At 39.2% G+C, this 26811-nt stretch overlaps 2 protein-coding genes across 2 annotated transcripts; both read right to left on the reverse strand.

Moving 5' to 3' along the window:
- Window positions 1–7330: 7330 nt before the first annotated feature.
- Window positions 7331–12122, reverse strand: LOC132148793 (galectin-3-binding protein A-like). The gene is made up of 5 exons (XM_059557506.1): window positions 11967–12122; window positions 11514–11717; window positions 11289–11420; window positions 9285–9546; window positions 7331–8426 (listed from the first exon to the last, which is right to left on the reverse strand). The coding sequence occupies exons 1-5, from the start codon at window positions 12031–12033 to the stop codon at window positions 7400–7402; spliced, it is 1692 nt and encodes a 563-aa protein (XP_059413489.1). The 5' UTR covers window positions 12034–12122; the 3' UTR covers window positions 7331–7399.
- A 1621-nt stretch (window positions 12123–13743) lies between these two features.
- On the reverse strand, window positions 13744–16285 carry LOC132148794 (galectin-3-binding protein A-like). Its single transcript, XM_059557508.1, has 5 exons — window positions 16131–16285; window positions 15774–15980; window positions 15548–15679; window positions 15200–15461; window positions 13744–15068 (listed from the first exon to the last, which is right to left on the reverse strand). The coding sequence occupies exons 1-5, from the start codon at window positions 16189–16191 to the stop codon at window positions 13997–13999; spliced, it is 1734 nt and encodes a 577-aa protein (XP_059413491.1). The 5' UTR covers window positions 16192–16285; the 3' UTR covers window positions 13744–13996.
- Between the last annotated feature and the right edge of the window lie 10526 nt (window positions 16286–26811).

Below are 26811 nucleotides of genomic sequence, written 5' to 3' on the forward strand. Positions count from 1 at the left end.
ACAGCATGAACACCAGGAACACCGGAACAAAGACTGACAATGAACAAGGCAAACAGTGGGGTATAGAGCTAACAAGATTTACAAGGTTTGGAACCAATGAATCACCATGACAACATGTAGAACAGGAAACAGGAAATAGACACAGGAAGTGAAGACAGAAAACACAGACTGGGATCATGACATAAATCATGATAAACTATGCTCCCTTACTGGAAATTACATCACATTTCTGAAGCATGAAACATATAATGCACGCAATATAATGACATGGAATAGAAGATTTGAAGAGACAACCCTTTTTTTTTGTTTTTGTTTTTTTTTTGCATATTTCAGCATGAACACACATCACTAGACAGGTAGTGAACACATAAAATTTGTAATTAATATTCATCTGAAATGTTGTAAGGATATGCAACAGAAAAATGTTTTTAATGAGTTTAAAAATACTATCAAAAAGATATATGACCTGCCTGTTATTGATTAATGCCAACAGTGATGTTCTACAAAGTTGTCTGTTAAAATGGCACAAGAATATCTAAAATAACATTTTGGCTTATGTCTAAAGAAATATATATTAATTAGCGTATGGTTTTCTTAATAAATAACCATTTAACTTAAATATTGTTGATTAATATGAAACAAAACTTGAAGGTTTTATATTACAAGCAGTATAATTTTTTGGGAAAAAAATACATTTTGTATTAATAAATAAGTGTTTTTTTTTTTGTTTTAAGTGTTTTTTTTTCAGTGTATCATTCATGTGCGTAGCAAACACGTGGGACGAGTTACACTCCAAAGTTAATATAGGGTTACAGGTTTGTTCACATCCTCAATCCTAAGCATGAGTAATAGTAATAATAGTGCACTTGGTTTTATAAAATACCTCTAGCGATAGTCTCATGTCATGTTGGAATAAACACCAGAAACCTACGTAATCCACTGAGGCCAATACAGACTTCTAAAGACACCCAAAGACAAAGGTTTTAGGGTTAAATGCGTATAAACTGTGGCATGTTGTGGTGTAAAGCATAATAGGTTCAAGCTGACCACTTTTCCTTCCACGGAAGCTGCCCACATCTGGTTTGCTTCCCACCTCATGTACATCACACTTACTGAAAAGTGAAGCTGCGGGTTCTTTGATCGCCCCCCCTGGTGGCTGGCTGCAGTACAGGTCATAAACCAAGCCCTCTTCATGTAAACGAACGGGACTTGACGCAAAATGAAAAAATAAAACAATTACACTTCCAATACAGTTTTCCAAAGATGCTTTCATTTAAGGTAGTTGATTTTAGCTAGCAATTTGATGCTATAAAAATGGGGCGTGTCGTTATGGCTGATTGGGTTTTTGTAGGAGTTTGGGCGGGAGTTTGATATATCCATCTAACAACACTACTGCACTGACTCTGGCTCCAAACGAATCTCTACTGCACAGACTCTGCCAGCGGCCATACTGAGATAGTTTTGCTTTACTTTTCTATAGTGGAAGGATGTTTGTTACAGTCTATGTTTCCCACATAGACTAAAAAAGACCTTATTGGTGACATCAAGTAAGAGCGCAAGTCATGCCACCAGCTGCTCACATAAATAGTCACATACACTTTGAACAGGGTTGCCAGGTTTTCACAGCAAAACCAGCCCAATTAGCCCAAACTAGTCCTATCACTTTTCACAGGCAATCCCCCAGTAAAAACCACGTTCCGGAGGGTAAAATCATAAAATATTTTATTTTTTTTAGTGGGGTTCCCCTGGTTAAAGTTGCATTCCAGGATTAAATATCACGTTACTGGTCTCTTCAACCCGCAGACATGAAAAACATCCCACGACAACAGTTTTAAAGTAGCCCAATTCCACAGGAAAACCGCATGACATTGCAACACTGACTGTGAGTTAACCATGCCAGGGAGAGTATCCAATATGTCTCACAGGAAAGAAAACCAGTGAAAGTGCTTTTAGGAGAGCAATGGAAAAAAAAGGAGAGTAGCCATAAGGAGAGCAATGAGTAATGTGTATAGTATGAGCAGGTTTACATGTGTCATGAACAACATGCCTTACATCACTGTTTGCCTCAGTCCTCTCTGTGATATCCATCAGAAGTTTACATTATTTCTTAATCCTTTCTGTATTAAACATGTGAAATAGACTTTTTTTTTTTTTTTTTTACTAGATTTTGTACAATATCTCTTTCTTTTTTCTTCTTCTCCAAATTATAGATTTTGAGGGGTCAAAAGCAACTGGCATTTAGTTCTAAAAAGTGCCCATTGAGATGTTAAAGATTAAAATTCAGATTACTTGTATGCTAAATTTATGTCCTTTTTGAAGCCACAAACGTATGGACCCTAATGACTTTTACTGTATGAACAAAAACGGATGCAAAACAACCCAAATATCTTCTTTTGTGCTCCTCACAAGAAAGTCATATGAGTTCGGAATGACATGAGAGTAAGTAAATGACGGCATAATGAACATTTTTGGTTAAACTTCTCCTTTAATCTAGACAAAGGATGAAGAAAGTTTTTATCTATTTCACATTTTTTTTGGTTATTGCATAGGCCCAGTTCCCATTCTTGTGTTATAACAAATATTTTACTTTTTATACTAAAATGTGGGAAATGGCATTAATGAGTAGGTGCTTCTTTTGACTAGTATTACCACCAGGAAGATACATTTGAAAATAAAAAAATTAATAAAAGTGTACGGCTCACAGTCTGACAGATTATGTATCTCAATGGATAAACAGTGAAAAAAAAATGAGTACACAGTGACCTATACGGAAGAATCCCCTTGTATGGTAGATTTCATTCTTTCTTTAAGACCCCTGAGAAAAAGTGTGGGCTTGAAAGAAACGAGGGTGTGGAGCTGGACATGGAAATTAAAAGCATGAAGGGGAAATGATGACACACTCGAGATGAAATCAGCTGAAATCCAAGCTTCAATTCCTTATGGCACGCCACATCTTGAGGAGAAAAACTGAGATGTCTACATCGGAGGATGTGTGACGCACCCTTCCCAGACAGCTCAATTTCTATCTGATGTAGCAGGGATGTTTTTTTCTTCAAGGTCCTCACCTGACTGCAGGGATCTGGGATTCCAAGATCTAATCTATTCCAGGAATTTTAGTTCATATTGTTCTACTTCTAGAACTTTTTAGAAGATTTTCAAATAAATTAAGAACACAAAACATACTGAACATTTTATGAAGCAGATAATATAGAGGAATATTGGTGAAGATTCCCTTCTTAAAACAAAGAGCATTTGTTCACCCAAAAATGAAAATTAGCCTGTGTTTTACTCACCCTCAAAGCATAGGTGTATGTGAATTTCTTATTTCAGACGAATCCAGTCGGAGTTCTATTAAAAATTGTCCTGGCCCCTCCCCTCAATGGGGGTAAGCGCGTATAGGTTGTCAACAGCTCAGAAGATGTGAAATAAATCGTGTGCATCCTTAATAAAACATCCGCCACACAGCTCAGGGGGGGTTTGGGGGGGATAACGGCTTCCTGTAGTGAATCCATGCATTTTTGTAAGATAAATATCCATATTTCAAACGTAATAAATACTTTTTTTTCACTTCCGCTGACTGTGGTACATGGACCACGTTCAGACGGATGATGTGCGCGCGCCTCTGAGAAATGCAGGAGCAAAGGAAAGAATGTTTCCTTACTCTAGCAGAGGAAAACCAGTCTCTTATAGGCTTATATAGAAATCCTCCGACATTCCTTTCTAAAAATCCTAGTTTTGTGCTTCTAATTCGTGAATGGCGTTTTGTTTCTTTTTGTCTCTGTGTTCATCACTAATCACGCAACGTCAATGTCTTATATTATCTGCCTGGAATGATTTCTGCGAATGACAGTCAGTGGAAGTGAGAAAATGTGTTTATTACGTTTGAAATATGGATATTTATCTTACAAAATGCATGGATTTGCTACAGAAGGCCTTTATTCACCCCCCGGAGCAGTGTGCGGGACATTTTATTATGGATGCACACACTTTATTTCATGTCTTTTGGACTGTTGACAACCAACACCCGCTTACCCCCATTGAAAGGCTTGGAGGGGTCAGGAATATTTTTTGATATACCTCTGACTGGATTCGTCTGCTAGAAGAAAGATATATACACCTAGGATGTTTTGAGGGTGAGCACAAAATTTATGAATTTTCATTTTTGGGGTGAACTTAAATTTGTCAATTTGCTAATTAATTTGGAAATTCAGTTATCATAGCACAAAATGTAAAATTATTAAAGGAGTACAGGGGTAAGATGACCATTTTGGGGCAAGAAGTTTTGAAAAAATGTATGGAACATGAGAATGGCATAGAAGCAGTTAAAAATATACATAAATATAAAATTAAAATGAGGTCTTTTAGCCATCTGTAATACTTTTATGCTAGATTTTCATGTTTCACATCAGGTGGTACTGTTATGTGATTTACCAGTTTATAAAATGATGTAACTGACTAAAGATTAGCTCTGATCTGAATAGATAAACAAGGGGATTTTCACACAAAATTGTGGCTATTGGGTAAGTTAAGCTATTGGTTGAAACTATATATCCAATTTAACTTTAATGCTTTTTTAAACATTATGCAAAACTATGCAACAGCATTAGAGAAAACCTGAGGCTTTATGTAAGAGCCCCGAAAAGAGAAGTGATACTAACTCATGTTGGTGAGCATGATTTCATCAAAGTACAACATGTTTCTGGATCAACATCCTTGTTGATATTGGAACAACATTCCAAGCAACCAACCAGAACTGAGATATAACTTTTCAGGAAATATCTGCTTCTACACCCTTGTTAATTAGTTATTATTTCCCCCTGATTTTAGGAATAAATTATGGGTAGGGATAGGTTTAGGGGTCAGGACTGGGTTAAGTCTATATTTTTGGACAATAATGTTGATCCAGGATCATCAAAAGATGTTGATCCAGGAACATGTCTTCCTTGGCAAAATTATGGCGACCAACTCATGTTAGTCGTGGTAGTTGTTGGTGATGCTTTTATAGTGAACTTTTGAATCAAATGTAGGAAATACCATTGAAATACTATTACATAATTTCAAAGAAGAAATCCACTGGACCACTAAACATTGAACCCACCCGTTTGACGATGTGGAAAGCTGCCTCTGGCTAACATGGACAATATTGTTATATTTAAATCTTACGTTGTAAAAATGTATTCAATTCCAATTCAGTATTCAGTATCAATTCAGTATCCCATCCTTCGAAGTATCCTTAAGCACTGAGGTGCCTCAGGGTTCAGTTATTGGCCCGCTCTTCTTCTAATCATTCATAGCTTTTCCTACTACTGCTGCATTGATTACTTGCAGTCGTTCCAGCCTAACAACACCAGATCCTGTGAGTGAATTTGGATTTGACATGGACAGCCACTCCAACTCAATCTATCTATCCTTTATTTTGAATGGCATCATCAGAGAAAGAATATTTTTGGACGTTTTCAAGTATGAATGTTTTAATTATTTTAAAAACAAATCCCTGGGTATAGTGAGCTTAAAGTGTAACTGTCAACAGGTTTTTTCCTTCCCAAAATGAAGAACAAAGCACTATTTTGTCCAGACACCAGTAGTGCCCTCACCCAGGAAAGAACAGAATTGTGAAACTGTGATATGTGTGAGGTTTTATCATGTCATTGATGTGAAACATCTCATAGTATTTCAAGAGCCTGGCGAGACACAGAACAAGTTCTAACACAACTAGATATATTTATCAAACCAACCTCATCAAAACAACATTAGTCATTTTAATGGTATCATTTTTGTTTTTTAAAGTCTCAACAAAAGCTCCTTTGAATATAAACGTATGCATATTTTCTCCGAAATGTGTCATGGTGCACTGGTGGCAACATTTATTTATTTTTTAACTATGTGGCCTGCTACAGGAATTCTTGCTTAGTCACTAGACTTAAATAAATAAATAAACATGATATGCTGCTCATTTGTAAACTAGAGTGAACAATTTCAGACTTTCAGAATAATTATATCAGACATGTTTACAAGTCTTGTAAAAGTGTTTTAATGATCAGACAAAATATGTGCATAGGAATTTCCTTTATTGAGTTTGACCATGGAGCATTTGCCACTATTCAAAAGCTATTCTCAAATGTGTTATGCATAAGAGGTTTGTCTATTATGCTTTCTTACTGGACAGATAATTTTTAGATACTGTACTTCTGAATGCAAACATCACAACAAATTACAATGGGGTCCAGAATTCTTAGATTTTGGTTAATGCACAGGTGAATGTGAATATGAATATAGAAAATATAGAGCATGTTCTTCTTCAGAAATAAAGCAAATGCTATTCCATTATAAGTCCACATGGAACGAAGAAAGATTATTCAATGAGTTGATTTCTGTGATATCTAGATATTTTTGTTTTTAATTATTTTTTATAGAATATTTGATTTGTGTCAATAAGATTATCAAACAGAGAAAAATTATGTAACTTAAAGTGTTGGGTAAAGTTACTTTTAAAAGTAATACATTACAATATTGTGTGACCACCTTTAAAAGTAACTGATTGCGTTAGTTATATTATATGGAAAGTAAAGCGTTACAATACTTTTGCATTACTTTTTTCTCATCTGGGCTAGGCCTGCTTGTCTGTATGCAGCGATAGCTTTATGTCTATGAATGTTAGCACACATTATTGATTTTGGGTACATAGCAGCTGTTTAAATCTAGTGTAGTAGATGAAATATTGCATATAATTCTCTATAAATAGAATCAGGTACTATTTTCTGTGGTGACACTGATGAAGATGTGAATCAAAACAGTTTTGCCTTTGCGCTGAGCATGTTGCACTTTTCTTCTACAAAATTTTGTAAGATCTTTTTCTACAACAATCTCTCGTTGAACTCATTTTTAATTATTATTTAAATAAATAAAAAAATTAAGCTTACACACCAAAGTATTCTCCATCTCACTTCATTCATTCATTCATTCATTCATTTACAGTCTTTTAATATTGTAGTTACAAATTAATAATCAAATAATATATTTGCAATAAAAATATTAAGCATTAATATTAATAAAAATAAAGCATTAAGATTACAACAATAAAGGAAACAAGGAAATTATTGTTTGATTCACTATTGTATACCATATCAAAATATATATCAGAATCTTTAAATTTGTCATTTTACTTCATACAGTAATGACAAAAAAAATGATAAAAGTAGTAATGTAAGAGTAATGTAAAGAAAATACATGCATAATGATAAAGCTGATTGAGTTAAAATACATTTTCCTTTTTACCAGTCTATGATTTATTGCCAATTTACCAATAGTACAGCATCATGATTTTAATTTGATTGAATAAAAAAAAAAAATACAAACAGACGTAAACTTTACCACCGGTAGAAAATGACAGTCAGTGCAGTCAGATATACTCTGGACGCACTACAAATCTGAAACTGTAGTCGTCAGGACAGGGGTTCGGCAGACCCATACTGCTGTTATTTGGAAGCACAGCCATGTCATTTTTGAAATCTTGGACTTGAAAGACATTGTTTTCATTCTTACAGGTGAGAATCAACCTGTTGCTGTAGCGAATGTTGCTAGTGTACAGGTTCTGATTACTATATCCATACAATCTTGCAACAGGAAATGATGTACATGAAATACCATAATAAGAGCATTCCTGACTACTAAGAAACACCTGGGCTTGCCACTGCACATTTTGTTCTCTGTAAAGAGCACTAGGGTGTGCTGGAGTGGAGAAGGATTGCATTCTGTTATTTTGGCCATAGTAGTAGTTATGGTATTGGTAATTGACGGTTGTGTCATTGATAAATACACTCCACTCATCTCCAGTGTAGATTCTGGGTAGATACTCACTACTCGTGTTATTTCTGATCTTAGAGAAGGGCAGAGCATTGAACTGGAAACCCCTGAGCAGACCTGTTAGGTACAGTTTCTCATGATTCTGATGGAGAACGCTTGAGGAAAACTGCATTTCGTACAGTTTGTCCACTGGGATCAAGAGGAAGCGGATCTGGTTCAGGAGACTGGCCTGTTGGTCTGAGCTCATCTCATCACCTTTGTCTTGGATCCATCTCTCCAGAGCTTCAAGAAGAAAAGCTTCATCCTTCACAACCAGGTCTGAGCGCTGCAGCAGAGCGTCCATCATGTGAAAGGAGACGGTGCTCCACACTGGAGAGCTTATGAGGAACTCACAGTTCCAGGAAAGATACTGAAGGACGTTCTCCTGCAGGACAAGGTCACCTGTGCGGACGCCATACTCGAACATGGATACCTGTGTTTGGAAAGTGTTGTCTTCAGGGATGAGTGAAGTGAAGGCCCTGCCGACATCCTCCATAAGCTTCTTCACTCCAAAGGTAAACGCCAGCTGATGCAGACATTGAGCCGATGTGACGGAAACATCAATCTGACGTGTGTACAAATACCTGAGAAAAAATAGATGGTGCCTAAGTACTGTGTCAGTATTTAGTTCTGATGAGTCATTCACAGGAAACACTGTCATTTGTGGTTGTAGCTGGTGGCTACACTATCTTAATACTCAGTCTAAAAGCTTGAATACACTACATGAAATAAACGCCTCACTGCTAAGAGATGCATGATAAACTGCCTAGAGCATTAAGTGCAAGTTTCACAATGCTAACCATGTTACGGCTGTCTTGGTGTTGGAAGCTGCCATTCAGCTGTCTCAGCAAGCTGCAAGAAATAGAGGTTGAGTGACTGAATGGAATTCAAGCGTATTTCGGGCAAACCACTGGTCGCTAACCAATATCAGCTGTTGATTCGTCACTCCACCTACTTGTGGACGGACATATGCGCCCACCTCCACCCCTTTCCGTCCTAGCATCTTGACAAAAGGGCATTTGGATATCTGCTTAGGAAATTATTTCGACTGGACTGCTGACAGGAGCCACTGACTTCCATACTATGCAAAAAAAGTATGGAGGTCAATGGCTACCGTCAACTGTTTGGTGACTAGCATTCTTAAAATATATATTGGAACAATTTGACGGTGAGTAAATGATGACAATGTTCATTTTTGTGTGAACTATCCCTTTAAACCAAAATAATTGATCCACAGAATTCCCAATAAATTCTATTTTTAACAAGTGGTGCGGACTGAACTTTATTATGATTTATTTTTGCAAGGTGGAGCTTTTATTGGAGCAACCACATTAGACATTCTACCTCATTCTTTGTATGATCACAGTAAGCCACAAAAGACACTGTTCAAGAGATTCACACACAAACATACACAAACAGAGAAGTGGTCTTCAGAACATTACCTGAGAAACGCAGAGACATGAGGGTGGCAGGTCTGGCTGACATCTACTGTGAGGTTTCTAGAGTTATCTGTTATGTTAAGTTCTGGATAAAACACGAGGATCATTCTGTGCACACAAAAAGTCAATTCTGACTCTTCACCGATGTCTTGGACATTAATTCTGAAATCACAACCATCTCCACTGTCAAACAGAAGACCAAGATCATCAGACAGACCCAGACTGTTATCCAGAAAGAACTGATGATTGCTGGTTATGTTTGTACCTGCAAAAAAAAGGTAATAAATAAGATTAAAATGTTCCTCAATTCAATAAAAATCGTGGTCAAAGCACTTTAGGAAAACACAGAAAATAAATGTTAAGTTTCTGTTAAAAAAATGTATTTAGTCCACTGAAAGCCAAACATGGCCAATGAGTCTATTTTTTTTCCGAAGCCCAACCTGAAAGGGAGTCCAGAAGATCCCACAGCATTACAGTTCACATAATTCACTTAGTTTTAATTCAAGGCTGAGCATGCATTTTATTAACAAACGAAACAACTAACAATCAAATCAGGAATCTCCATTTTTGGGAAGCTCCAATTTACCCACAAATTAGTCTGAAAGTTTCATGAATGAGGCCCACTGTCCTTATGTGATCCTTTACATACTCTTCCAAATTCACGACGATTAAGGCATTTGCAACTGAAATAAATACCTGGCGAAAATTAAATAGATATTTGTGGCTATATGTTAGGCTTGTAAGTGTATCTGCCAGACAAATTGAACAAAAAAGAAATCTTTGAAATTCAAGGGGAAACATTAAATAATAAAAGGCAAGTATTGTCTAGTTTCACACATTTAAATGTTGTATACTGGTTGGAGATGAGACCTCAGGTATGCTAATTTAAAATGTGTAACAGCGCCACCTAGCAGCAGATGCCAAGTGCAGTGGTTCTTACTCCTGGGCTGATTGAGATCATCCTCTCGTTTGAAGAGAGATCCATGAACTGATGACATACAAAATGTGCACAGCAGGGGATCCCCAGGACCAGGAATAAAAAAAGCCACTGGCCTAGTGGGTGATATCTGGGACCATTCTAGTTTCTGCACTTAACCACAGATACAGAGGGTGACACTCATTCATTTTATTTAGATATTGGACATTCAGTTGTTTTGTTTTTTTAATGATACCGAATATTTGACTATCCATGCTTGCTATCCTTCCTCGTTCCTCTGGCTCTGCCTAGGTCAATCATCGACCTGCCTCCTCCCACTTCACCTTGTTGCTCCATCTATCAGGCTCCATTTGGCTTCCATTTGGCTTCCATTTGGCTTCCATTTGGATCCTTCCAGCTCCACCTTTGTCCTCAGTTGCTTTGACTCTGACACGGTCTTCTGGGTTTCCGGCTCAGTCGCATGATCTTGGCCATCCGGACCCATGGTGTTACTCTGGCTCTTCGTCTCTCCGTCCCCGTCTTGGGCTCCATCAGCCTACCTCCACCATGGCGACTCCCTCCATCATCTCATTGTGGGTCTTCTTCCTGCCTGGACTCTGGGTCCACATCTGGTTCCTCCTTCTCCTGGCTCCTCCCTCTGTCATCGCTGCCTTGGTCTCTCCATCCATCAGCTCCCCTGGTTCCCTGACCTCGGTGTACTCTGTGTCCTCCTCCAGAGCCCCCCTTCCCTCCTCAGATGGACTCTTTACGGTGTGTTTCCAATTTTGTCATTGATTTCCATAGTTACGTATTAGTTTCAGGTGTGTCTCATTTATTTACCCATTATATATACCCCCTGTTTTGTTCAGTTCTCTGCCAGTTATTTGCTTTATATGGTGTTTGTGCTACGTTTGCTCCTGCAATTCTCCTGTGTTTATTCCTTGTGGAGTTAAAATTAAAATGCTGTTTTGGATTATGCTACTTCGTTGTGCGATTAATATAAGCCTACACATTACAATAGCATTGCAAGGCCTAAAACTATTTCCATAAGCAAACGCTGCAATTTTTGCAAGATCCAGTAGATGTCTTACCAGTCTCACAGACCACCCCTGCATCCTCTTTATGTGAGCAGTCAGTAACACCCCAGCCTTTAAAGCAGCATTCAGACAAAGAGCTCTCCGAGCCTTTACAGTTCATGTCATCCAGCCAGATTGAACCAGAGCCTAAAAAGTATAGGTCAAAAGGTCAAAAATTAGACTGCTGGTATCACAATGCATAACATTTAAATCATTTTCCCCACACTAATGTGTTTGTACCTTCACCATATTGTCCTCCAGGCGTAACCGATATTGCTCCAGGAAAACCCAGCTGTCGACACACCACTTGTGCTTCAGCCATGTCCCATCCATCGTCACAAACTGTACCCCACTGTCCATCATGGTAGACCTCCACACGACCAGATGAGGGCTGATCCCCCACCAGTCGCACTCTGCCTTCACGTTTAGGCTTTGACTCTTCCTCTGTCACAAGCGATAAACTTATTTATTTAGAGGGTTCATGAAAATGTAAAAGAAAGCCCAAAACAAAAAAGATCTGTGCAATGATGAAGGCTATTTTTAAATCTTTGCCAAGATTTAAAGGAGACAGTAGTATATTCTTATGTTTGTAAACACATGATTATTTGTGTAATATTTATATAGAAAGTGTAAATGGAAACAATATTATGTATTTGTAAAAAAGACTTATGTATGTTCATATAGTCTACTAACCAAACAAAGTCCACCGCTGCGCTGACACATAAAAAAACAGCAATGTCCATAAAATATACATGACCATTTTCTTGCTGGAAACTCTTTAAAACACCAAAGCAGGATCAACACAATTCACGGAGGTTCTTACTAAAAGACAAACCAACTTGCTTTCATTTATATATCTTCTAAATTAGGTCAAGCATTGTGAGATATCCCTTACATGACTGACCACTATCCAATCAGAATGAAGGACTACCTTAAGTTTCATTTCATGAGAAAACAAACTCAAGAATAAAGGCAGTGTGCATGTTCAAACAAAACCAGTTTCAGTGGCTGTTTGAGTTTGAGACAAAAAACTTTCACACAATACAAAGAGGAGGTTCTCAAGCCACTTCTCAGCACTGGTGTATGTACATAAGTCTATGCTCAAATAAATGTGACTCTTTTATGTTTTACTAGTTTTCAAAGAGACCTTTTGAATCTGGGGTTTGGCGTTCAAGTGATTTCTGCGAATCCTGAAACGGATTTGAGCATGATGCAGCTGAAACACTCAATATTAGGGTTAACTACTATTCTTTTACTGCAGATTATTGTCACATATATAATTACAACACAGGCTTTTACTTACTGATAACTCAGGAGTTACAGTACAACAGACGTTTCATACAGTATTCACAAGTCTTGAACAATTAAAACTATTGCGAAATTAATCATTCTGAATGTAATGGCCAAAAATGGTCCTCTGTCCTCAGGTTTAACAGGGTGGACATTAACTGGTGAACACCTCAACTCATTTCATTTTAATACATAGAGGGTGTATTCAGTGGGCCGTTGAAGCTTGTATGTACTGTGCTCAAATGATTGACACTTTCAGAGCATAGCAAAAGTCTTTTATCAAAGGGACATTGTTTCTTAGAATAATAAAACTCTTTTGACACTGGCAGGTGTGAGCACATCTTAAAGAAGAACTCATGAAATATAAGCTCTTTGACATTTAGATCTTCATTTCAAACTTATAAGATTACTCACTTAAACAAATATTACTGTGACAGTACTTGTATTATTTGTTCATGCAGTTAACATGAATTAAAATGCAAAGCATTTATTTAAATGTAGTTTTTCTTTGGCTAAAGGTGCAAGAAAATAAGTAGGCCACCTTAAACCTTCACTAATTCACATTTATTAAAATAGACTGACATTGACTGATTGTTTTCTTGTAGCAATGACGTTCAGAAAACAGAAGTGTGCAGTTAGGAATTTCAAAAAAGTGAAAGTGAGAGCAGAAAGGAAGGTGAGGCATGAAGCTGAAACTGTGGAGTGAAGGAAGAAATGAAGATGAAGAAGTCCATGTAGATGGAGAGTAGAGCTATTTAAATTATGTTCACAATTATAATTTATCTAAAGGGAATAGAGGAAACATGTTTGCTTTTGCATATGATATAGTCACATTTTAAATGTGTTGTAGAGTTAATTTCCATCAATATGCTGTTAGAATTCATCAAAGTGAATGTTATAAATCAAGGAAAGCCCACTTTACCGGAAAATACATTTGCACGAGTGCGTGATCTCAAAATACATCTCTCAAATAAAACATTTTATAAAATAAAAGAAATATCTACCATATCCAATATCTAGTTTATGCCTAATGAATGTGATCATTCTCATATTAATTTATTAAACAATGAACTGTTGTGCAACTGTCAAATGTAATCAAATCTGATGAGGCTAGATCTTTTTCTGAAACATCTTAACTATTAACACCCGGCCGTCAAAGAGAAATCAAACTGACAAGAGATCATGTAAGAAATATGTTATTTTTTATTTTTTAAGTGCACTTTCGAAATCAAGCATTTTTATTTTGACAATATTTAAATGAAAAGTTTCAAATCAACTGTAACATTTGAGAGAAATCACTGCAGAATGAGTAACATTAATAAAAAAAAATTCAAATAAAAACTATTTAAATGTAATAGATTTGATTAAACTAGATTTGAATATACTGAAATGCCTGTAGGTAGGAAGCTGAAGTCAAACAGAACTCAGTGCAGTCAGATATACTCTGGACGCACTACAAATCTGAAACTGTAGTCGTCAGGACAGGGGTTCGGCAGACCCATACTGCTGTTATTTGGAATCACAGCCATGCTGTTTTTGAAATCTTGGACTTGAAAGACATTGTTTTCATTCTTACAGGTGAGAATCAACCTGTTGCTGTAGCGAATGGTGCTAGTGTACAGGTTCTGATTACTACTTGCAGTAATTCTTGCAACAGGAAATGAATAACATGGAATACCATAATTAGAGCACTCCTGTCTACTAAGAAACACCTGGGCTTGCCAAAAGACCTTTTGTTCTCTGTAAAGAGCACTAGGGTGTGCTGGAGTGGAGAAGGATTGCATTCTGTTATTCTGACCATACCCGCGGTTATAGTTATACTCCATATTATAACCATTTCTGTATTCATAGCGTGGGTATTTGACAGTGGTTGCATTAAAAATTACGCTCCACTCATCTCCAGTGTAGATTCTGGGTAGATACTCACTACTCATGTTATACATTTGCTTTCTGATCTTAGAGAAGGGCAGAGCATTGAACTGGAAACCCCTGAGCAGACCTGTTAGGTACAGTTTCTCATGATTCTGATGGAGAACGCTTGAGGAAAACTGCATTTCGTACAGTTTGTCCACTGGGATCAAGAGGAAGCGGATCTGGTTCAGGAGACTGGCCTGTTGGTCTGAGCTCATCTCATCACCTTTGTCTTGGATCCATCTCTCCAGAGCTTCAAGAAGAAAAGCTTCATCCTTCACAACCAGGTCTGAGCGCTGCAGCAAAGCGTCCATCATGTGAAAGGAGACGGTGCTCCACACTGGAGAGCTTATGAGGAACTCACAGTTCCAGGAAAGATACTGAAGGACGTTCTCCTGCAGGACAAGGTCACCTGTGCGGACGCCATACTCGAACATGGATACCTGTGTTTGGAAAGTGTTGTCTTCAGGGATGAGTGAAGTGAAGGCCCTGCCGACATCCTCCATAAGCTTCTTCACTCCAAAGGTAAACGCCAGCTGATGCAGACATTGAGCTGATGTGACGGAAACATCAATCTGACGTGTGTACAAATACCTGAGAAAAAACAGTTCAGGGGTTATAAGTGTCTAACATTGATTATATAGTCAGTTTTGATTTGCAAAATTCTAATTCGCAATTAACTGAGACAATTGGATTGAGCTTTGAAGTGGTCTTCAGAACATTACCTGAGAAACGCAGAGACATGAGGGTGGCAGGTCTGGCTGACATCTACTGTGAGGTTTCTAGAGCCATTTCTTATGTTTAGTTCTGGATAAAACACGAGGATCATTCTGTGCACACAAAAAGTCAATTCTGACTCTTCACCGATGTCTTTTACTTTAATTCTGAAATCACAACCATCTCCACTGTCAAACAGAAGACCAAGATCATCAGACAGACCCAGACTGTTATCCACAGAGAACTGACGATTGCTGGTTATGTTTGTACCTGCAATAATGTAACAAAATAGATTACATAGTACAAACTAAAACAGACATTCAAATGCAAATATATCTAGTGGCTGAATGTCTTACCAGTCTCACAGACCACCCCTGCATCCTCTTTATGTGAGCAGTCAGTAACACCCCAGTCTTTGAAGCTGCATTCAGACAAAGAGCTCTCCGAGCCTTTACATTTCATATCATCCAGCCAAATTTTACCAGAGCCTAAAAAACACAAACAAATATAAGTCGGATTAAAAATATAAGACTTCTTTTTATCACAGTGTGTAATAAATAAATTGTGCTGTGGAGTTTGTACCTTCACCATAACGTCCTCCAAGCGTAAATGATTTTGCTCCAGGAAAACCCAGCTGACGACACACCACTTGTGCTTCAGCCATGTCCCAGTCATCATCACAAACTGTACCCCACTGTCCATCATGGTAGACCTCCACACGACCAGATGAGGGCTGATCTCCCACCAGTCGCACTCTTCCCTCTTGTTTTGCATGCTTTAGTCCGTCATCTTCAGCCAGTGACATAAGATTTAGAAGAAGACAGAAATGTAGAGATGATTACAAACATAATTGTGACATTGTATTATTATTATTTTTTCAAACTTTTGAAAAACACATACAAATAATTTGGAAAAAAAAGCAATATTTTATTTACTAACCAAACAAGCTCAGACGCGCTGCTGAAACGTGCAGAAACAGTAGAGGCCACAGAAGGTACATAATTCTTCTTTTGCTGGAGATATTGGAAACAGTAGCATCAGGAACACAATTCACAATTGAATGAGTTACAAAACATCCAGCTCTTCCTTTAAATAATGGCCAAATCAAGTCAACTATTGTGAAACTTAGATCAAATGCTGTGTAATCACATTTGATGGCTACCAACAGTTTCATTTCGTGAAAATGCGAAAAATGGGAAGTTTCATTACTGCAACATATGTATTTAAACAAGAACTGTCTGTCAGCATGTCTGGGCTAAGGTTAGGCACATGCAGTGCAAGTGAGATCAGTCAAAACTAATTCACACAATACAAAAAGAAAGTGATTAGTTAATTTCATACATGTTCTCCCCATCACAGCCAGCACCTCTGATCATGGAGAAGAACGCCATCCACCAGCTCTTTGCTGCAAAACTAATTCTGTCAGAAGGCTTGGTCACTGTAACCAAGGTTGGTTGAGTCTGACTCTGTTTTCCCAGGGTCCCTACAGTACAGCCTACATTCCCAGCAGTTGCTGTCAACCTGTTCCTTTCCTTACTGGAGTCACCACTTCCACCCTACAGTTTTTGTTTAATTGGGCTTCCCAGTCAGTCTCATCCCATCTGGTCAAGTCAAGTCAAGTCACCTTTATTTATATAGCGCTTTAAACAAAATACATTGCGTCAAAGCAACTGAACAACATTAATTAGGAAAACAGTGTGTCAATAATGCAAAATGATAGTTAAAAGCAGTTCATCATTGAATTCAGTGATGTCATCTCTGTTCAGTTAAATAGTGTCTGTGCATTTATTTGCAATGAAGTCAACAATATCGCTGTAGATGAAGTGACCCCAACTAAGCAAGCCAGAGGTGACGGCGGCAAGGAACCGAAACTCCATCGGTGACAGAATGGAGAAAAAAACCTTGGGAGAAACCAGGCTCAGTTGGGGGGCCAGTTCTCCTCTGACCAGACGAAACCAGTAGTTCAATTCCAGGCTGCAGCAAAGTCAGATTGTGCAGAAGAATCATCTGTTTCCTGTGGTCTTGTCCTGGTGCTCCTCTGAGACAAGGTCTTTACAGGGGATCTGTATCTGGGGCTCTAGTTGTCCTGGTCTCCGCTGTCTTTCAGGGATGTAGAGGTCCTTTCTAGGTGCTGATCCACCGTCTGGTCTGGATACGTACTGGATCCGGGTGACTTCAGTGACCCTCTGATCTGGACACAGACTGGATCTGGTGGCTACGGTGACCTCGGAACAAGAGAGAAACAGACTAATATTAGCGTAGATGCCATTCTTCTAATGATGTAGCAAGTACATCGGGTGTTATGGGAAGTGTTCCCGGTTCCGGTTTACCTAATTAATGCAGCCTAAAAATCATTTGGATATTAAAAGCATATTAGTATGTTATGTGTAAGCCAGGTTAAAGAGAGGGGTCTTTAATCTAGATTTAAAATACAAGAGTGTGTCTGCCTCATTCAGGGATTTATAGATAATAAGCAATATTATAAAATCTATACGATGTTTGATAGGGAGCCAGTGCAGTGTTGAAAGGACCGGACTAATATGGTCATACTTCCTGGTTCTAGTAAGAACTCTTGCTGCTGCATTTTGGACTAGCTGTAGTTTGTTTACTAAGCGTGCAGAACAACCACCCAATGAAGCATTACAATATTCTAACCTTGAGGTCATAAATGCATGGACTAACATTTCTGCATTTGACATTGAGAGCATAGGCCGTAATTCAGATATATTCTGGTCCTGTTCCCCAGGCAGCCTGTTGTGTCCTACCCTATCTAGACCCACCTGACTCTTCTGCTCCCCCTGATCCTACCACAATGCTTTCTCTTCCCAGTCTAAAGCCCCCTTACCTAGCCTTATCTCCAAATGACTACAGCCTCATTAACTCCCTCTGCCAATGTATTAATGAAATTAATAGTTGGATGTGCCAGAACTTTCTTCAGTTAAACATGGAAAAAACTGAAGTCATTGCATTTGGAAACAAAGATGAATTTTTCAAGGTGAATGCATACCTTGACTCTAGGGGTCAAACAACTAAAAATCAAGTCATAGAATTAGATCTTTTGTTTCCAGCCAAGACTTGGAGAAACTTGTTCATGCCTTCATCACCAGCAGGGTGGACTATTGTAATGGGCTCCTCACCGGCCTTCCCAAAAAGACAATTAAACAGCTGCAGCTCATCCAGAACGCTGCTGCCATGATTCTGACTAGAGCCAGAAAATCTGAGCATATCACACCAGTCCTCAGGTCCTTACACTGGTTTCCAGTTACATTTAGAATTGATTTTAAAGTACTTTTACTTGTTTATAAATCACTCAATGACCTAGGACTGAAATATATGTTCACTGAATATAAACCTAACAGAGCACTCAGATCATTAGGAACATTAGCCACTTTTAAATCTAGACTCAAATCTCATCTATTTAGCTTTTTTAATTTTCAAAGTTTTTAAATTGCTTGTTTTCTTTTTGTGAATATTGTTCTTCATGATTATTTTACTGTCTTTTTTGTAAAGCACTTTGAATTACCATTGTGTACAAAATGTGCTATATAAAATAAAATTGCCTTGCCTTCTGACTGGGTGCCATAATCACTGCAACCAGCCCTCAACGGCCTCCCTATAATTCTGATCTTCTCTGGGTACTGTCACGATTGTATTCTCTCCTTATTCTTATTTGTTCATGTTTTCTATGTTTGTTCCAGGACCAGAGTTAACCAGGTATGTTTAGATATTTCAGTTAGGTTTGATCAGGGATGAAGATAAACTCCAGGAGCAAAGTTGCCCATTTTTGGTTTAGACCTTAGCTGTGTTAAAAATCTCCCCATGATCTTATTCACTATTCCCTACATTAGTCCACTATGGTCCAGTTGAAGGAGTGAATGAAAATAAGTGAGCAAATTTAGACACTGAATGTGCCAGGAGGGCTGCCACTTTTGTGTAGTTTGTGCTGTAAGGAACTAGTTTTTCCCGATCCAGATTCCACTCCACAATAGAAGTTTGAAATAACTGAAATGAAGACTTTAGTCTATGACATTATTTTTCAGATGATGTGAGGTTCCCAATAGCACCAGTGCAAACAAGACAGACTGGAAATGGAAATATAAATGAGAGGGTTCTTTCATGATCAATCATAGTCTTGTTACAGCAGTGGGTACTTTTCACCCTGATAACATGGATCCTGTAGAGTTTTTCCCGAAACTGGAAAAGGTAGTGCATATTTATAGTGTCAGATGCAGATGCTTGTAGACTTCTTATGATCTTTAAGTAGCGCTCTCTCACAGGACGTTCATGACAAAAAAGCAGACAGAGGGGCAAGGAGAGAAGCTCTACTTACAGTTGTTGGGACTGATTTGGTTAACTTGAGAGAACTGAAATGACAATGGAAACTGGAGAGCATCCTATTACATTTGTGTCCAGGTTGTGGGAAATATTTAGCCGTTACAGGGGTTTTCATTAATTGAGTAGATCACACATGCAAGAAACCATTTCTCTTCATCTAGATCATCTAGAAAATCTTATATTTAAATGCAATAGGTCAAATTGATTGATCATGAAAGAACCCTCTGACCATCAACGGTGCGACTGTGGAGAGAGTGAGCAGCACCAAGTTCCTGGGTGTGCACATCACAGAGGACCTCTCCTGGACTGAAAACACAGCAGCACTGGCAAAGAAATCAAATCAGCGTCTCTACTTCCTCCGCAAACTGAGGAGAGCCGGAGCCCCGCCCCCATCATGTACACCTTCAACAGAGGCACCATCGAGAGCATCCTGACGAGCTGCATCACTGTGTGGTATGGCGCCTGCAACGCGTCCTGCCGAAAGACTCTGCAACGCATAGTGAGAGCAGCTGAGAAGATCATTGGTGTCTCTCTTCCCTCCTTCCAGGACATTTATGGAACCTGTCTCACCCACAAAGCCCTCTGCATCGCAGGTGATCCCACCCACCCATCACACAGCTTCTTCAGTCTGCTGCCATCAGGGAGGAGACTGCAGAGTCTCCAGGCCAGGACCAGCAGACTGAAGGACAGCTTCATCCACCAGGCTGTCAGGAAGCTGAACTCACTCCCGAATAACATTCCTTTATTGTATAGTTGTATCTACATTTTATATTTTGATCTAGATTTTTAGGCTTTAATGTTAATGTTATCTGTGTGCACCAGGGGTCTGAGAGTAACGCAATTTCAATTCTCTGTATGTATGTACTGTACATGTGGAAGAATTGACAATAAAGCAGACTTGAACTTGAACTTGAAATGAAAGCTGCAGAATCTAGACATCTAGCTGCTGCTTTTGACAGGAAAGAATATTCGCGACTATCTAATGGTTTCCATCAGAGACAAAATCAATTTTAAAGAGTAAATTCAGAGGGTGTTAATCTCAGTCATACATGTGGAAAACTGGTCACATAACTAGAGATTGTCAAGACAATGAGAGACCTCATCAAAGCTTTGTCTGTCATGCATTTGGAAAGGATGGTCACATAGCTGGACATTGTTTGGAGAAAAGTAGGAAAGATGAGGAAGTTGTTGTTTTGCATGTGGAAGGATGGGACACAAGGCGAGACAGTATCACTTTTCAATCAAACGAATGGCCTATCGAGATAAGAGCCATTTAGAAAACCATTTGGCACTATTGAAAGGTAACAAAGGAAGAAGCCATTCACACTTTGCCAGACAGAGCACTGCATGAACAATATAACTAGTTCAGACACAAGCAGATGCCATTTGAAGAACAAGAAAGCCAGTACCAGTGGAATTGTCTCAAGAAAAAGAACAGAGTGATCCATGACCTAGAAATCCAGAGCTTTACAGACCTACAAGATGCAGATCTCCAGGCTGACAAGAACTAGACACTCTTGAGACCCACAATAGGATGAATGTACTGATGGAATGGCAAAGACATCAACAACACCAGTGACTACTTCTTCTAGAAGGACTTTTTCAAATTGAAAAGAATAAACAATGGATGAGAAAACAAGGAGAGATCAAACCATTTCAGAGACTATGGACAACAGTCTTTTCACCAAGATGGAAAACATGAGGGCAAAGAACATATCCACACTAAGGAATGCACAAAGACACAGACTCACTGCACATGACAACAAAAGGAGACAAATATAAGCATACTCAAATGCAGAACATTGTCTACTGAAGGCACACAGTGAATAAAGGATGTTCACACTGAGATTGACACAATGCATGTGACAAAATGAAAATACAATACTTGCGTGCATGCACGTACACACACACACACACACACTTTATGTTGCCATAATGAATGCTTTTGCTGGTGAAATCTGTGCATTGGGAGTAAGTATGATGCTTCTTTTGGAACAAGAGCATCAAAGGGGGGACTGTAAGAAACTATAGTCTGCCCAGACCCAGATTCTACTCCAAAATAGATCTTAGTTTATGCTCATTTGCCAGAATGGCTTAATTATAATAGAAGAGATGAAAGTCAGCGGTCATGTTGTTTCTAGATCATTTGGGATACGCACATCCTGAATGGGAAAGGGTGTGGGACATAGAGAACCATCTAAGGCAACAGGGTTTGAGAACTTTATTAACATACATATCTGTTATGACAGGAGCAACTTCATTCACATTAAATGTAGTAAAATCTAACTGTGTAATAGGTTTGGGTTTAGGATGTGCGTCATTCATTCTAACTACGTTGAACCCAAGGTACTACATGTACATTGTCACTGCTCTGCTGCAATAAACATATTCATCAAGATCTTCAGCGTTCTGATTTTTTTCTGAACTCTGTCATGGAAACTAGTATGTACCAAGCTTATTTAAACTATTTAATAATCAATTAAAAATAAAATTATACCTGTATGATATTACTCTGTACCCACATTGGACAAGTTGTTTGGAAAGGGAAGGATTATTCAGCCGCAGGCGCCATCTTCTGACAATAGGTGGGAATTCATCTAGCATGACCCTCACAGTGTATTTTAGGTATCGTTTAACCATTGAGTGTACATTGGTTTACACTCATTATTGCATTGCATTATGGGATTCATTGAGTGCACCAGATAACCACTACAAATTGCTGTCCCCTCAAATATTGTCCTATTTAAGGGTATAGATGGAAATCCTATCAAATCCTACAGGTTTTGTCCTATCAAAGATCTGCTCTACCTGCCGTCTGGACTCTCTGCAGGCTTCTGAGCTCTTCCATATCTCTCAAGTCCTTTGGTTCTGGTGGTCAGTTTTTTTTAATTCTTAATACTGATCTGCCTTCTGGCCCTGATCTTGCACCTGGTTTTTCTCGTCTGCTCTTATTGAACTGCCTTTCCCTTGCCAGAATAAGTTTGCCCCAGAACTCAGAGGCCTGTTGGCAAGTTATATATTTTATATTAACATCTAGTCTAGTCTCAAAATCCGATACTATACTACGTTAGCCACGAGGAATGTTAAACAGCAATAAGATAATTAAGTGATCAGTTGGATGATGACTGACGTAACTGAAGACACCTGATGTTCACATAAAGAATCTCTGAAGGAATGAGTCAATGTTAAATTCACCAATATGGTGATCAGTGTTCTTTAGTTGGGCTCTTGACCCTTGACGCTTTAACATTACATTTTGTCAGGCTGCTGTAACCACATTATAGCAGTCAGATGAGCCAAGAGAAATGTGATCAGGTGTTGTTGATTATGTTATGAGATCATAGTGTTGTGACCTGAATCACTGATCTCACTTTGAGACTAATCTCGGAGTAAAGAGTTACCCTATTGATTAGAGTGGCCCTGGGATTCTACAGCCTAAAAACTGGCAACAAAAAAAAGATTATGAATCTCAACAGTTGTGACCATCAAAAAGTATGACATTCAAAATGAGCATTACATTCTGGGTGCCACCAATCAAAATTCATCCATGGCTCCCAGCACTTATTATGGCATGAATACATTAGGAGCTGCATTGTCTTTGTAATTTCTTTTATTATTATTTTTTTTTATGTGACTTTTTAGTAACTTATTTGGTGATGTTCAGATTTGTTCTGTTTGTTTGAATTAGCTGTCTGTAATCATTGTTGAGAATAATACACAGATTTTTGATGTATTTGTCTAAAAATGAAGCAATTCAAACATATTTTGTGCCAAATCTCTGGAACATCACAGGGCTGCTGTAATCAGTCATGTAAACTACATGGTGATTGTCACTACCAAAACATATCCAATCTCTGAAGACACTTTAATTTCATTTTATAATTTTTTTGCCATAACAGATGTAAACAGTTATAGCAGCCATAAAAAATAAAAAATAAAAATAAATAAAAATGTTTTAAGAGCCCAGCTTAAACAAACACTTGACTTGCACAGTGGTGACCTAAAAATGTTGACTCTTTAATTCAGTGATTCTGCTTGTTAACATCAAGTGTCTTAAATAATGGTCAATAATCACTCAATTAATCACTTAATTATCTTTTTAAAGCGATCATATGATGCGATTTAAAAATTTTCCTTCCTCTTTGGAGTGTTACAAGCTCTTGGTGTATAAATAAGGTCTGTAAAGTTGCAAAGACTAAAGTCTCAAACCCAAATATAAATTATTTATAAAAGTTAAGAGTCAACCACACTCCCCTAAAACGGCTCATTCTAACATGCTCCCACATGTCTACATCACTATGTGAGAAGATTTGCATAATGCTGCCTAAATGTTCTCTCAAAGAAAGAAGGCATAACTTTTATTCTCTCTGTTGCTGACGCTGCCATGTCGTGGAGTTGCTGCGTTTCATGTGAAAGCAAAACTACTTTGTTTGGCCTTCCAAAGGAGGACAATTAAAAACTAGAAATCAGTGGATAAGTTGTATTTCAACACTGTTCCAGAACAGTTCAACCCAAATATTCAGATGTGTGCTGCACATTTTATGGAGGACGATGATTGTTTCCTGAACCAGTAGCCTGCAATGTGTCTGTGGCACAATGGCTGTTTCTATAAAGTTGGGCAGTTCAAACATTGCAAGGACAGTCTGGCGCTTCTGGCTCACAGCCTGTTAGTACATCTTTTGAATCTTAAACCACTGTTCAATGTTACTTTTAACACTTTGAGTGTAGACTCAAATAAACTCTGGGGAGAGATAATTTAACACTGGGTTTTTCGCCATGTACATATCACTATAATTTTATTTATTGGTAGTATGTACAGTTCCCTTTCAATACTTCACTCGTACTGCATCGAAGATGCTTATGGGAAAAACTCCTTTTTTCTCCTGAACTGAAGCCTTATTCAATCACGCAGTGAAACTGCACGGCCATTGGTTCGTGCAGTGTTATTAAAACAAACCAATGGCCCGGCAGCGGTGCTGCACGAACCTATGGCAGCGAACCTTTTTAGAGAGCGATCTCGCTCCTCGCGCCCTCCCGTTATATTCCTCCCGCGAGACGGCAAGGAAGAAAAGGCGGGGCAGAGGATTAAAGCAACAGGATGAAAGCGAGCTCTCACCCACGGCTATTGGATGGAAAGCCAAGGGCGTGCTTATTCATTGGCAGGGCAAGCAGCCGTGGCGCTCCACTCCATGGCAGTGCTACAAGTCTTCCAGGCCAAACTTCTCGCCGCCACTGATGAGTCTGGCCCGGATGTCGCCACGCTCAGGGAGCTGAGTAGTGCAACGGACTTGGCACTGCGTGCTACCAAGGGCACTGCACAGGCTATAGGGCGCTCGATGGCTAACCTGGTCGTCCTGGAGCGCCACTTGTGGCTTAACCTCTGGGAGATCAAGGATGCTGACAGAGCCCAGTTCCTGGATGCGCCGATCTCCCCCAGCAGCCTCTTCGGTCCAGCAATTGAAGGGTTCGCTGAACGCTTCACGGAGGCACAGAAGTCGTCCCAGGCGATGCGACACTTCATGCCAAAGCGCGCTTCATCTGCCACTGCCAGTTGCCCCAGACAGGTGCCGACTCGTCAGCCTCCCAAGCAAGCGCCCGCTACTACCGCCACTGCCCAGCCTGAGGAATCCGAGACCTGACACCGCTCTCGCTCGGCCACCAGACGGTTTCAGTTCAGTTTCAAAATTCGGGCCAAACGACTCAAAGGTCGTCCTGAAACCAAGGCATGGCTATGTACCAAAGGTGCTCTCCACACCTTTCAGAGCACAAGTGGTCACTCTCTCTGCATTACAACACACAGAGGACGATTGAGAGCTGAATCTGCTTTGCCCAGTGAGGGCACTAAAAGTCTACATAGAGCGTTCTGCACCGATAAGGCGATCAGAGCAGCTCTTCATATGCTTTGGAAACCGCGCCAGAGGGTTACCGGTCTCAAAGCAAAGGCTTTCGAAGTGGATTGTGGACGCAGCCTACTCTTCTTTGGGCCTGCAAAGCCCAATTGGAGTAAGAGCCCATTTGACGAGAGCAGTGTCTTCGTCCGGGGAATGGTCTATTGGTGTGACTATCGCAGAAATTTGTGCGGCGGCTGGTTGGAACCCGCCGTCCACATTTGCTAGATTTTATAATCTAGACGTCCCGGCACTTCATGCTAGGGTACTTTCTGTGTAAATGTCACCTTTTTGTTACTCATTTGCATGCTCTTGGCCATTCTTTGCCCAAGACTCAAAGTCTGCTCGTATGCACTCGGTCCCTTTGGTACTGAGGCGATATGAACACGGGATGATCAGGCTAGGCCAGACGTAACCTCATTGAGCTTATTCTGCTCCTAGTTGCTATTGTCATATCTTGGTATCACAGATCAGGTACGATTGTGTTGGTCGTCCCCACTTCTTAGCATGGCGTGATTGAACTGGGTTCCCATAAGCGTCTTTGACGCAGTACGAGTGAAGTATTGAAAGGGAACATACTCGATTACTAACGTAACCTCAGTTCCCTGAAATACGGGAACGAGTACTGCATTCCTTGCCATGCTAAAAGACTGCACGACTCAGTCGTCGCTTCAGTCGAAGTAACCTGAATTCCTGTGGCGAAGCAGCCAATATATAGCAAGATCCCACGCCCATTTTGGCGGGCTTCGCTGCCATAGGTTCGTGCAGCACCGCTGCCGGGCCATTGGTTTGTTTTAATAACACTGCACAAACCAATGGCCGTGCAGTTTCACTGCGTGATTGAATAAGGCTTCAGTTCAGGAGAAAAAAGGAGTTTTTCCCATAAGCGTCTTCGACGCAGTACTCGTTCCCGTATTTCAGGGAACCGAGGTTAAATTAGTAACCGAGTACGTTTTCTATTTAGCACATTTCCTTCTGAAATCCAAAAAATGCTATTTCAGAAAAGAGCATCGCTGATACTGATCTTCACTGGTCCTTTCTCACTTGCAGACTCTTCAAGGTTGTTATCTATCACATAAGCTAACCGATGGGGTGCAAAAATTCTTAATGGAAATATTTACTGGGTGCTTACTTACTGGCTCAAGTTAAGGAGACAAAATCTCTAAGAAAAACTCATATGTTATTTTGGTCATTTAGTGATTATGAATGATTCAAGCAATTGGATAAAAGAAAATAAGGTACACTTAAAGGGTTAGTTCACCCAGATAGCAAAATTATGTAATTAATAACTTACCCTCATGTTGTTTCAAACCCGTAAGACCTCCGTTTATCTTTGGAACACAGTTTAAGATATTTTAGATTTAGTCCGAGAGCTCTCAGTCCCTCCATTGAAGCTG

Source organism: Carassius carassius, chromosome 9 (assembly GCF_963082965.1).
Source record: "Carassius carassius chromosome 9, fCarCar2.1, whole genome shotgun sequence".
Lineage (NCBI taxonomy): Eukaryota > Metazoa > Chordata > Actinopteri > Cypriniformes > Cyprinidae > Carassius > Carassius carassius.